The 13,613-nt window shown below is 35.4% G+C and overlaps 1 protein-coding gene across 1 annotated transcript in view; it reads right to left on the reverse strand.

Annotated features, from left to right (window-relative positions):
* Nucleotides 1–359: 359 nt before the first annotated feature.
* ZDHHC17 (zinc finger DHHC-type palmitoyltransferase 17) overlaps nucleotides 360–13,613 on the reverse strand; it is a 62,570-nt gene continuing 49,316 nt past the window's right edge. The window contains exons 11-17 of the mRNA XM_056516314.1: nucleotides 13,471–13,593; nucleotides 11,509–11,571; nucleotides 10,301–10,394; nucleotides 6,931–7,014; nucleotides 6,389–6,546; nucleotides 5,492–5,586; nucleotides 360–3,485 (exon numbers count right to left, since the gene is read on the reverse strand). Coding sequence (XP_056372289.1) covers nucleotides 3,347–3,485; nucleotides 5,492–5,586; nucleotides 6,389–6,546; nucleotides 6,931–7,014; nucleotides 10,301–10,394; nucleotides 11,509–11,571; nucleotides 13,471–13,593 — 756 coding nt within the window. The 3' untranslated portion in view covers nucleotides 360–3,346. The remainder of the gene's footprint in view (nucleotides 3,486–5,491; nucleotides 5,587–6,388; nucleotides 6,547–6,930; nucleotides 7,015–10,300; nucleotides 10,395–11,508; nucleotides 11,572–13,470; nucleotides 13,594–13,613) is intronic.

The raw sequence follows: 13,613 nt of genomic DNA on the forward strand, positions 1-13,613 counted from the left end.
AAAAGACTTTTTTCTTCCCTTTAGATGTGCTCCAAAGTCTAGCCTTATATTTTAATACATACTGCTGGTTATAAATATCCTGGTTAAATTCAAACTTGGATTGTTACCTTGTTTCAATTCAAACTCTAACCTTTAGCATGGACCAGAAGAGCCAATTAGTTAATTGGTAGTGCAATGGTGTAATTTACCACAAATAAATAATCCTATGAGTGTAGTAACTCATAAGGATTTCACATCTGTACAGATTTGGGTACATGCCATCTGTAAGACACCTGTACATCCTTCCAGAAAGGCTTCTGAAACTGGACACAAACTACACTGTATGAAATCACACCCCAAGTCAATACAAACACTGCATCTAAGAGTCAATATTTATTTGATTAATAACTTACAAAATTTAACAGATTTAATTTATGTAAGGAGAGCTAGTTTATTAAACATTTTACAGATTTTTTTTTTTGTTCACAATGTAATACACATCAAGATCTCAACAGTATTAAAATAATACTTGGCACAATTATAAATAATATACAAAAAAATCCACAGCTTAAAATGTAGTGATGCTGTTTTACACATTAATTGAAAAAAAATTGGTGGACATCAAAGAATACAAAAACCTGCAAAGAAACAGCACATGTTTAGGGCCAAGACAAAATTCCTATTTATTCTACCTATGTCAGATTAAGTTGGTCTGATCTCCTGTTGGTCTGGATCAGCTTAAGTTTCAGAAGCAATGCAGTTTTGGTTCAACAAGTGAATTTTAAGTTTGATAACTTGACAGAAAAACGCTGCATAGTTGGCTCCCCCCGCTTGCTTTATGATTTCACATCAAGTGTTACTCAAGACAAGTTACATTTTGCACTGGAAACATCATACATCCCAAATCCATATATGCAAGTTAGTTTTCACAACTAGCTACTATCGCTCAGATTCTACAGGTCTCAACAAATCTGTCACCAGAGAGTTCCTGACATGTAAGAAGTGCAGAACTTGCTACCAAGAATCACCTCTTCTTTTGCAAACATTTTTGACATGGAGTGCATGATGCAATTCATGGCAGTTAATGCTACTGGGCAAACATGACCAAAACTTGCATCATGCACTGAACTGCTCTTCTGCTGGCTGGGTGATATTTAATAACGTGTATTAAAGCTCCTCAAGTCAACCGACCCCCAACTAAAATGCAAAAAAAAGAAATGAATGAACAAATATGCAGATGATCATTGGTGATTAAAACAAACCATAGTGTAAAGCTTTCATGCTTTTTTTCTGATTAGAAAAAATATGAATAACTGAAATAAATTGTTTCCACAGAAATAGAGCATGTTTTTGTTAAGATTACAAATTTTGTCTGACAACAGTAGCCAAAGCTTCTTGACACCCTTATACCCAAACCTCTCCTGTTAAAAGTGTCCAAGACAACGTTGATTTTTCCAGTATTAAACATTCAAGGACTCTAATGCTGCACTTCTGTAAATCCTGATATCTGGTACTTGCAAACTAAGTGTGTGTCTTGAGATCAATGAACAACTACAGAAAAAATGTTTACTTGCAAATACTGAACATCAACTATTTACAGTTTCACTGCTCCTCTTACTAAGGCAAGGGCCGGGAATACCACTAGATTGCTTTATTACCTGTAATCTGCATATTACAGAAAACGCTAATTTTGCCAAGCATCAAACATGCAGTGAATTTGCAGGGCATAATGCCTATTAACAGCAATATTTAACATCACTAAAAGCTCATTAGATATCTTCCTACACTTTTTTGGTTGAATAAAATGAAAATGAGCAGCTTTAAATACACTAAACACACACTCACAGAGAGAAAACTATTTGATAAATTATTTATATACAGATACACATTCTTTACACTGGTCTCAGACATCTGCTTTCAGGTCCCTCCCCAAACTCCCCTCACAGGTTTCCTCGAACCACTGGGTTGCTACAGCACTTAGAAGAGAACTAAACTGATTCTCAGTCTCTCTGTAAACAATAGTTAAGGAAGCAGTGAACAATTCACTATGAGTATATGAAAACACCATAACAAAAATCAGTGCATCACATTCAAGAAAAGCCCCTTTGGAATGCAATTTCAGATCATTCCTTACCTTTCAAACACATCTGTAGCATGAGAACTTAAAAACAGAAATTAAGGGCCATTTCCACGTGCCAATACACCATCTTCTTCAGAACACTGCTCTGCATTTTCTGTGTGCACGTGCTGCTATGGGGATTCTTAATTTTTTGTTTTTGTTAAAGTCTGGGTTCCATTATTTCACATCCAAATGAAATAAGCATTTCAGGCAACTTTGGGTTCCTCTTCTGCAATTGCATTCAATTTAGAACTATCTTGCTTTTTTATAACTGAGACATTTGCTTTTACATCTGAGGTATCCCCCATGTAATTTCCCTTCCAACGTGTCTCCAAATAAACTACACTGTACTGCATGAGGACCAAACCAAATACTAAAACATTGCTAGTTTGTAAGTTGCTTATACGATTACTTCAAAGATAATTATTTTCCCCCACATTTTTTTCCCTGAACATTATATACTGTAAACTAATTTTACAGGTGTATCATGCATTTAAGCAGGGCTTTAACTTTGACAGAAAAGCTTTCCTTATTGGCGCAGTTGTTTATTTCAGACTACATTATTTCAGAACAGGGTTATTACAAATATTTAGTTGTACCACTAAATGGTGGCAAAAACAATCACCAAAAAATGTGGGCAACATTTTTACTCAACATTATCTGACGTGCCCTACTACTATAACTTAACATGTTACAGGGGATCCCCACCATAGGATGTTTTTAACAGTACTGAAAAGCACATTTTTCAATGCACATCTTACTACAGAAAATCTGTATTAAAAAAATCACATTACAGGAACTACAACATAGCGATCAGTGAACTCTGTATCATGAAATTTAGCTTTAGATTCTAGATTCTTGTTTCAGTGGAATTATTGATATTGGGATACAAACTTTTCTGCTCAGCACAATATAACTACTTATGTCAATAATCTCATGCTCCATTGTGAAAGACCATAAATAAAAAACCCGATAACAAATACTGTGAATATGTTGTCATGAATAATTTTCATGTTAAGAACTGTTAAAATCCCTTTTTGATCTTCCTCCTCTTCCTCATCAGGTTTGGCAGTTTATTCTGTCCATTTTTACTTTTGTTAATAAAATTCTGATGAAGAAAAGGTACCCTTATGATTCATCATCAGCCCTACACATAGCATGCTACTCTTCAAGGGATGCGGAGTCGAGAGAGAGAGAAAATTTTTCAGGCACCACTCAGTATGATATGCTCACAGGATGAAGGTGGTGCTACACTAGCTGGTAGCCTGATCCTGAAGTTTGGTCATATTCTATTGTATACTGCCTTGTCCAGTCCACAATAACAGGCCGAAAAAGACCACAGCATCTGAATTCAAAGAAGTCTATAATGTTCCTTATACATCCATGGCTAAAAACAAAAGAAAAACACATGTTAGCAAGCAATATCATAGCTCATCTAACAAAGTACATAATCTTTTGCCTACCTACAAATTCTGATTCTTCATCCTTAAAGTTTCTGACTTTAGAAAACCAACTCTGTTCAGAATTATGCTTGTACCTAATAAGCAAGTTGATGAGCAAGTTCTGAAATAAGAAGTGGTCATAGACTGGTGAATGTTTGATCCTTAGACATAATCAAGACACCAACTTTCTTCCACTATCTACCAAAAATATTCTTAGCAGTCCACCACCATTTAGCACAACCTGTTCTAAGAGGACAGTATCATTGTACAGATGGATGCAAAACAAAATGGCATGAAGTGAATGTCTTCCTAGAATGATTTCCATCTTTCCTGGTATCTGTTTCTGCATACATACTGGTTCACCAGCTGCAGGTCTAGGATCCATCAGGTCCCTTGACAACACAAAATTAAGAAAGTGTTATCTGAATTAAATGAACTATTCAAGCCACTTTCTGTGGCTGAATAAATTAACTGTTATATATTTAAGAAACTTACATAAAAACTCTTAACAAGGCATTTTTAACTTAATTAGACATGGGCTGAATAGATCACAGTTTTCTGGAAGAGAAGCTTATGTAATGGTACGTGTGAGAGCCGGTCTAAGCAAAGAGGAGATAAAATTCATGTCAATGCTTCATGTGACAGGTGATGCTAAGTCAGTTATTTCAGACATCTGGTGTTATTTTCAGGCATAATTTTTATAATAGCAGCTATTTAGTTAAAATGGTTTGTGAATGTGACAGAAATTTGAAATCAAACCAGCACTTTTTTCCTATCCTGTGCACCACCCTGTGTTTTCCAGGCAAAGTAATTATCTAGTTTTGTTACAACTCCAATCTGTAGGAACACTGCAACTACACAGAGATGCTTGTCTGCTTTCACTACAAGTTTTGTATGAAGAGATATCAAAAAAGACCACACAAATTTCAGAAAAATTTCAGCACAGAAATCCATCTGCTAAATAACAGAATCACAGAATGGGCAAGATTGAAAGGGACCACAAGTGGATCCTTGGTTCAACCAGGGTCATCCTAGACCACACTGCACAGGATTGTGTAAACCCATGCTGACTGTTCCTGATCACAATTCCCATGTCCTATCTTCTCCCTATGTGGCACCTGAAAGAGCAGGAGCTCCCAGGGGGTCGACAGCATATGCAGAAGGATAAGATGTTCTTTTTTTCTTTTTCCAGCTCCTTTTGTAACAGGCTGTCAACCCAGCAATATACCAGCTTTATGCCTTCATTTATGTCCTGCTTTGGCTCCACAGGCTGCTCCATGACCCTGTATTCCTAGCTCAGTGCTATTTCATCCCCGAGCCTCCATCTTTCATCTTGCACCCTCATCACTACAGAAACCAGAATCCCAACCTACTCTTTTACATACTGATGCCCAAACCCTGTATGCAACAGCTTGTTCTCACCCATACAACACACACTTCAGTTCCTGGGACAACCTGCTCCCTTCCCCACAAATAGCTTTGGCCATGCTCTTCCTCATGAATAGGAAGAAAGTGAAGCCTCTTTTCTCAGAGTAGAGGGAAAGGGGAGCTACTGAACAGAGGAAATTCAACAGCACAGTATTACTCAGGAGAAAGTGCCCTGTGTGGAAATGAATGTCCAGGTCAACATAGATATGTTGCAGTAAGCAACTTCCTCTGGTTTGAGCATCTGCTTTATAAAGAGGATATTTTATTTCCCCATCAACTCTACAGTGAAATACAACCACTGTTGGAAAGCATTATTTTCTGTGTTTATGCACCCTACACTACATTAATCATTTCCTTTAACTGGACAGAATGTGTGACTGTAAAAATAGCTGACAAGATTCAGCACTCCAAGCAGAGAAAATACTCTGAAAGTATTTAGGTGTATTTCGTTTCAACAGGCAACATGAATCAAATGTATGAAAGGCTACACAAATCAGATATTTGTATAGGCTTCAAAACTTACTTGAACGGGCTTTCAATAGATGTGGTTGTAACTTTAAAGTGCTTGTATCTTCTTGCATTCATCCTTTCATTTGTAGTGATACCCAAGCAAGATATCTTAAGAGGAAGAATAAGCAATTTAGCTCACATAAAAAACATGCAACCAAGTACTGCATGAGATAGACTGAAAAAATACCAAATCTACTGGTTTAAAGTCCTTCTTTCGACAAACGAGTATTTGACTGGGGAAATTATCAGAAGCAAACATAAACTATAAGATTTTGAAATTTATATACATTGTAAGTAATGAGTATTGTAAAAATGGACAAAACTTAAACTCACTGAAAAGTTTTACCTAAGCCTTAGAGGACAGTTTCTATTTCCAGGAAATCTTTCTGGAAAGATTAAGTCTCATGGTTCATTAATGACAAGTCATACTTCAAGGCTTACAGTATGACTTTTCTTTCCTTAGAAAAGATAAAGAAGACTTGGGTTTGGTCAGATTAGAGTACAATAATATGGCCTCCACCCACAGTGAAGCAGTGTAAGAAATTATTGCACCCTCTTTCAAGCTACTACTCCCTTTCTCTTAATAACATACAGCATTATTGTAAGTTGGCCCCACAGCTCTTATTCTCTATTAGTCTTTACTGTCTTTTTCTGGCCTGTTTTACCTTGTCATTCTGAGAATGAAAAGCAGGAGGTAGGCATTTTAACCTCTTGCACAAAAAAAAAAGGGCCATGTGAATTAGAAATGAATGATGCCTAATACTGAGAGAGAGCAGATACTTGCCTCCTGAAGCGAGAGACTGAACACTCACTCAAGCACAATGGACATGAAAATTTAAATGACAGAACTATATGATATTCTTATGTCACTCCCAAGACACAGCATTATGAGTGAAGTGCTCTGCCATACCTGATACATCTGACACATGAGTAACACAGCCACCCACATGAAGTGAAACACACTGTTTAGAAACATCCAAAACATCCACGGAGAACAGGTAGCAATCTGCGTAACATAGGTCCAAAATCCATCCTTTGTGTAACTTGTCTCACAGTGGAAACCCCAGTCTAGAGAAAAAAAAAGTAAAAAAATATATGAAAGATTCAAGGTATGTTTATTGTACAGCAACATATAATGCCCATATTAGGATAGGTTAATTTAAATAAGAAAATTACAAGTGCCAGAAGAGCTTCACATGCTCTCTCTTTCTTTCTCAACTCCTTGAATATATGACATATGCACATACTTGTCTGTGATGAAGAAAAAAAGATCTAGGACAGGAAAAACATCATCTTCTATATTAAAATACCCAATATAGTCAAATATTAATGTGCAGTTCAATTCCAGGATAAAAATACCCAGAACTCTGATAGAGCAAAGATCTATAAAAATCCATATGAGCAGCTAAAGTATTTAGAAGCAATTTTAAACAAAGCCAAAGAAGAACTCACACGAGATACATCCATAGATCATCCAGCAGATCATAAAAAGCAGGAAGAACAGGTATCCCATAAAGTAACGATGGTTCCCTGCTCCTAAAGTTGCACAACAGAGACCAAATCACTACACTTTCAGCAGTAGAAAGACATTACACCAGAAAGTTTAATTGCTTGCTTAGAAGTACAGCTTATTATGGTACACAGAAACATTACTCTACAATATTAAGCCACTATAACTTCAAGACAGTGAAATTAACTGATTTACTTATGATTTTTCTTTTATTTCTCAGACAACAAAGCAACTTTAATTTTCTGTCACATTACAACTGCAACTCACTAATTCATTTGTAACTTCTTTCATGAACTAATAAAATTACTAACAATATTTAGAGCAATGTTGGTGACAGCTGCTGCAGAGTCCTTAACAGCCAAGAATTACATATTAATAAGTATTTTTTTAAAGCCACTGAAAAACCAAACTGCAGAGCTCATTTTCTTAAGAGTAACAAATATGAGTAAATATACAACCTTCCTTGATAATTAGCTAATGCCCATCTTATGTTTGGATGCTTGATGAAGCTAGTTAAAAACAAAGTATCTAGTAAAACTTGTAGAACAAATTCCTGTAACTGAACAGAGAAGGCCTAAGAACCTAGTTATAACAATGAATGGGATAAAAACAACCCTGCTTTAGACAGAATTCTAATGCAAGAAAATTCAGTTACTAAAAGACTGATCTATTTTTAACAGTAGTAGAGCTAAAAATATGCCTCTTATGAGAGTACATCATAATTCTGAAGTACTCAGCCTTCCTTCTGTTTGTAAAATATGTCCAGTGTTGCAACCTTCCAACAGCTCTAGGCTGTAAACTAAACCCACAGAGATGATAATGGGCTACAAAAGATTTGGCTGTCATCATTTACCAGCACAGCATTTACTTCTTTATTATGTCAAATGTTTTCCCTGCTACAACAAGAGCATCCTCTGGAGGTAGAAAATAATCAAGTGCTTTTAGCAAGTGAGCTGGAAGACTGTATAAATAAGAAATGAGGAAAAATATACATACAACACAAGCTAGACTAAACATAAGCCACTTCCATGAAAATCAAACAAGTTCCTGTAAACACAAAATTATGTTGTAATACTGCCTTCAGTCACCTAAGGGCATATGAGAAAGTGTTGGGAATGCCCCTAAGGTACCATTTCATTTGCATTCTAATTTTCAGAACTGTTAAGTTTCATAAAAGGCATTCTACAAAGAACACAGAAGTTAAACAGTGGCCTAGAAGTCCATCTGAGAGGCATCTGATGGGATGTTTCTTTCAGCAATATCTTTAATGATACTAAACCAAATTCTGCCTAACAGGAAATCCGTATGTGTGAGATAAAAAAGATGGGTGTAGCATTTAAAACTATAAATGAAATAGCACAGTCTTGATCAGCTTAAAAAGAAAAAAAATCTGTGAAAAAGAAACTGGAGAAACTGTATTTTGAATAAGATTAGGCAAAACACAGTGCTGTGCTCTACAGTTGCCTCCTGGACTGGCAGGAATAGAATCATCCTCTGCAGTTAAAATAAAGAAAAATAACTATAAAAAAATGTAATGCTATTTTGATACTCCATTTAGAAGATAAATATAATCACTTCTAGAGATTTGCTTGCTGTATTTTAACTAAAATCTTGAAGAAAACAATTTGCCCTGATGCCAATTAATTTATTTTTCAAATAGTCTCCACTTTTTGTTAACCTCTTCAAAATGGTAAAAAAATATTCTAAGTCTCTTTGTGTGCCAAGTTTTATCCCCAAAGGATTTATTTTAGAGTGTCTGTAAACACTCTTACAAGATTTCTCAGTCCTATCTTTAGCAACATTCTTATCCTTTTAACACATTCCACACACATCCAAATTCCACCTTTCCAGAAAGGCATGATTCATGTTTCCCTTTTTGGCAAACATACCACACATGCTGTTTTAAGAATGGATTCTGTTTTGCAATCCCATGCTTAGAGTGACCATGTACCAATCTGAGACAGAGAAGCCATATAAGGTTGTTCAGACCATCACTCCCTCTAGCTCAGCTCCAGCTCCCACACCATGATTTCTAATGCTTTTTCCCAGCATACTTTCAAGGGCCCTAGTGTTTACTTTCACCTTCATTTATCCCACTCTGTACCCCACCACTGAAAGACAGATTCTACTTTTCCATTATCACTGTTACTTAAAATCATTTCCTACACCTACTCTAATCCCATCACTCATAGACTTTCCCAACACACACAAACTAAGGTCTTTGCTCCCCCATTTGTTTTTTGGGTTTTTTTCCAGTTACTGATTAGAATACTGGGTCTCTCTGTCCCACTGACACATACTCTTCAGTATTCTTGCAAAACCTGCGCCCATGCTCCCCTGCCTGTCTGAATGAAAAATTCCTCAGTTTTTCATTGTAAAACATCTAAAATATAGACCAAAAATATCTCAGACAGTAACATCTAGAGGAAACATAAAACAGAAGGGGGTAATATAGGTTGATCTCAATGAGACTTTAGAGATGTTCTATTACAATTTAAATGCCAGGACCCACTATTTTTAAATGCCTGAATCCACTATTTTACTTTTGATTTTCAGACCAAACTACTCTGATTATTGATTATGACATTATTTGAAAGGACTACAACTAAGCTTTTATGAACTGTCAACCGTCTGTGAACCCAGGTGTTAATTCTTCCCCAAGATTAAAGTTACCTCTGCTTGCGTCCTAAAAAATTAAACACATGAAGCATGCTGCACTCATTTCCTAGCTGAGAGGTCTTCAGTGCTCCCTGCATAATAATGGTTTTCAAATAAGTTTCCCAAAAGTGTGACAGGGAATGGCAGCATTTAGAGACTCTGTATCTTTTCTATATCCATTCATTTCATAATCACTGGGGAGAACAATGGACAGCTTGGATGGTCGAAAAGAGGAGAACATCTCAACAGGAAGTCATTCTGTATCTAATGTCTATAATCAAAACAATTTTAAATATGTTTACTTTACCAATAAGTTACTGAATATTATTGGTCAAAATTAAAATTTTCAGATTATGTAACAGATAATAATCAGTTGTGGAAATGTCCCGTGCCTTTTCAGCAGTTAAGCTTTGCATCTTTCCATCACTAAACTTTATCTCATTTAAAATACATATGTAACAAACTGAATCAGACATAGAACAATTTTGAGGACGAGTATATAACAGACAAATACAAATGAGAATAATGCAGAGAATCACATGTAGAAAAAGAATTAAGCTCAATATTGAAAAGCTTTTCTTAAGAAGCCAAGTCACTTCTACTGTGAAATGAGAACATGCAAAACCTTGCAGGGCATTTTAGCGAATTACTCACCTACACAGTTCCCCACCCAGGGGCAGTGGTGATCAAACTTCGCTATACATCGATTGCAAACACCACAGTGCTTGGACCTCACCGGCTTCCGTATCTGTAACGGATAACAAGCATTTCCTTAGAAAGGGAAGTTACCCTGATACATTTGAAATAGAAGAAAACACAAGCCCTCCATTTTAAATGTAAATTGATTGTGCTATTGTTAATTCCTCGGAGAGCTTCAAATATGAAGCTAATTCTTAAGGCAATCCTAACTATTTAGCTTAATCGACAGACTGTTTAACACAAACATCCTTATAACTGCACTGAAATGATTTTCACACTATTTTTCTTATACAAAGAATTTTTTCAAAATTCTTCTATCACCTCGAGCTACTGAGCTTTGTATAGCAACCAGCCTCCTTTCAGCTTGTAATGATAAAAATATAGAATGAGCTTGATTTCCCTGATTCTGTATCATTCAAAAGCAAGCACTAACAAACTTTTCAGGTTGTTTTATAAAGACAGAAATATGACTCAACAAGCAGAACTCAATGGAACTTAAAATGCTAAATTATTCCCAAAATTTTTTCTTGAAAGATTATGTCTTGAAAGAAGTGGTCTGAGATTATATATATGTACATACACACATTTTTAAGGTGCCACATCTGTATATAATTTTCCAGCTTCAAATTCGGAGATACAAACATTATTCATGTGCCACATACATCAGAGCTCTGCATTTTATATTTGCTAGTTAATTTGCAAAGAAAAAGCACATTATATTTGCTTTACAAAAATTAAGATCTTTTCCCCCCGCTCCTGACTACTGCCAGATAAAAAAGCACACTTGATTTCTGAAAAAGTATTTTACTAGAAGCACAACATAATTTCACTGTGAGTTATGGAGGTAGTGGAATGTCATGTGTGACTTTTATAACTTTCAAGGTGTATATCCAACCAACATGGTAGACATACTAGATACCTGAATTTTAAAACTGGCAAGTAATTTCCATGGTGATTTTTTTCCCCCCTCTCACTGTTGCTTTTTTTTTGTGTGTACATTATGTATTGAAAACACTGCTTAGACTAAATAGTACAAATAAATTCTGCCTTTGAAACTACAAGAGGAAGGTCAAATATGCGTTCATTAAAGGAACACTAATTTTGGCTTAGCATTAAGGGAAAAAAAAAAAAACAACTGTGAAATTGATTAAAAAATATACTACCAAGCAGGTACTGCAGAATATACTGAGGTCCAGACTTCCTGTCTCTGCAAGTTCTACTATTGTCTGCAAGAAAAATAAAAATTAGAATTTAGCATATAAACAAATGGTGACAAGCATTTCCAGACTGGTGCCTGTGAGCCCTTCATTTCAGGTACTTTCTACAGACATTCAGTTTAGATGACACTGATTTTGAATCTACTTTATTAAACCAATATGCATATTTACTTCTAAATTAATTCTAATTTATACTTCTTCATAGTCACCTACTGTGATTTCAGTGCTGCTGGTGTGACTTCTGATACTCTGGACAATTTCACAGTTAGTCCCTCTGATTTCAGTGGGAGTGTAACACTATACTACACACTAATGAAAGAATGCAAAAAGGAATGTGCATGGTCTGACACTCAACACTGAAGTTCAGTATTGTCCACAAGCAAAATCCCAAACCTCAGGACAACAGAACTGAACAACAGCAGATAAACAACTTTTAACTATGTTTTGTGCAGACCCAAGACAACTTCAGTTAGATCCACATCACTGTGCTTTGTAAACTTCTGTGTACCTTCTATGCTTTTGAACTATAGGAAGATTTTATTTATTTATTCCTTCACTAGCTTTAAGACTGACTTGGATTATTTGGTAACACAGAAGAAAGGATGTGACATATTTAAAAACACCAACATCTGAAATTGTTGCTTACTACATATTTCTACACATACTTAATATGGTCATCTGAAATGAATTTTCTTAGTTATTTCAAAGCTGAAAGCTAACTCAGCATTAAATACTTGAAGACAAATTATGAAAATGCTACACTGCATGAAGGTAACATACACGTCCTTACAGTGGTTCATACCTCTAGTAGCAGAATATTTTGCCATGTGGTAAGCTGCAATGTAAGAAACCAATAACATTCACAGCCATATGCATCTGCCTCAAGAAGTTGCATTCTGCAATTCCTACCCAGTTCAACAAGGCTTTTGGAACCAAACTTGCCTACTCAAGCAAGTATGCTGAATCCAATCCAAACTATCATAGTTGACTATTCTACTTAATTTAGTCCAGTTGAAGGAGGAGAATTTAGTTGGGAATTTACTTTGGCAAACTGGCAATAACAGAAAAGGAATTTTCAGAGTAAATCCAAATCTGCACATTGAATAAGAACTCAGCTATAAGCTACTGCAAAATAAAAAAAATCATTTAATCTACACCATCCTTTTAATGGCTATTATATTTTCATTCCTACATATGGACATAATTTCAAGTGGTCTGATCTTGATCCACACAGGTCTTTTCACAAATAAATAATGAAGTAGAAGCTCAAAGTTGATTTTAGGTGGAATGCTGGCTTCTAGGAAGCTTAAACAAAACAAAACGCTTTTGCTGTTTGTATAAATTTGGCATATTCAATGCTCAGTTTGGCTGCTGAGAACAATGCACTTAATTGAAAATCAAAATATGAGATGCTGATAATGATACAATGTCTTAGATATCATTAGATTATTTATATTTTCTTTGACATTTATGCCAAAATAAAAAACTACCCCAAACTGCCTGGGGTTTTGGTGTTTTGTCAGTTTAATATTTTTAGATACAAAGATAAAGAAAATTAGAGGCACTTAAAAGTACGGAAAGTTTTCACAAAATTAACTAACACTTTTCCCATAATGGGCTATTTGCTTCAGTATGGCAGAAGTCTGAAACTTGACATTTTCTTTTTCACTTAACTGCTTTTCAAACTTTTAAAATCGAAAACTCAAGTTACAATTTTATTTTGCTACTCAAAATCACCAACAGGCAATTTTGCACCAGTTAATACTTGAAAAATAAATTTGAGAGAATTTTCAATATTTTAAACCTTTTGTTACACAACTTATTGAAATGTAATGTACTGAAAAGTAAACTATTCTGATCAGCTGGTGGAAGGCTGTTGAAGAACAAGTTTGTATCTCTTGGCTTTACCTTTTTCTTTTGTTCTTCTGTGGCTTTGATGATTCCTGGATCAGATTTCCAGGATTTTCCAAAATTGTAGAAAAGTGCAACACTATTAGCAAGGAATGGAAGATGTATAAAGAAAAAATTGAGATGTGTTTACAGTCAAGGAA

The sequence above is a fragment of the Oenanthe melanoleuca genome, chromosome 1A (assembly GCF_029582105.1).
Source record: "Oenanthe melanoleuca isolate GR-GAL-2019-014 chromosome 1A, OMel1.0, whole genome shotgun sequence".
NCBI lineage: Eukaryota > Metazoa > Chordata > Aves > Passeriformes > Muscicapidae > Oenanthe > Oenanthe melanoleuca.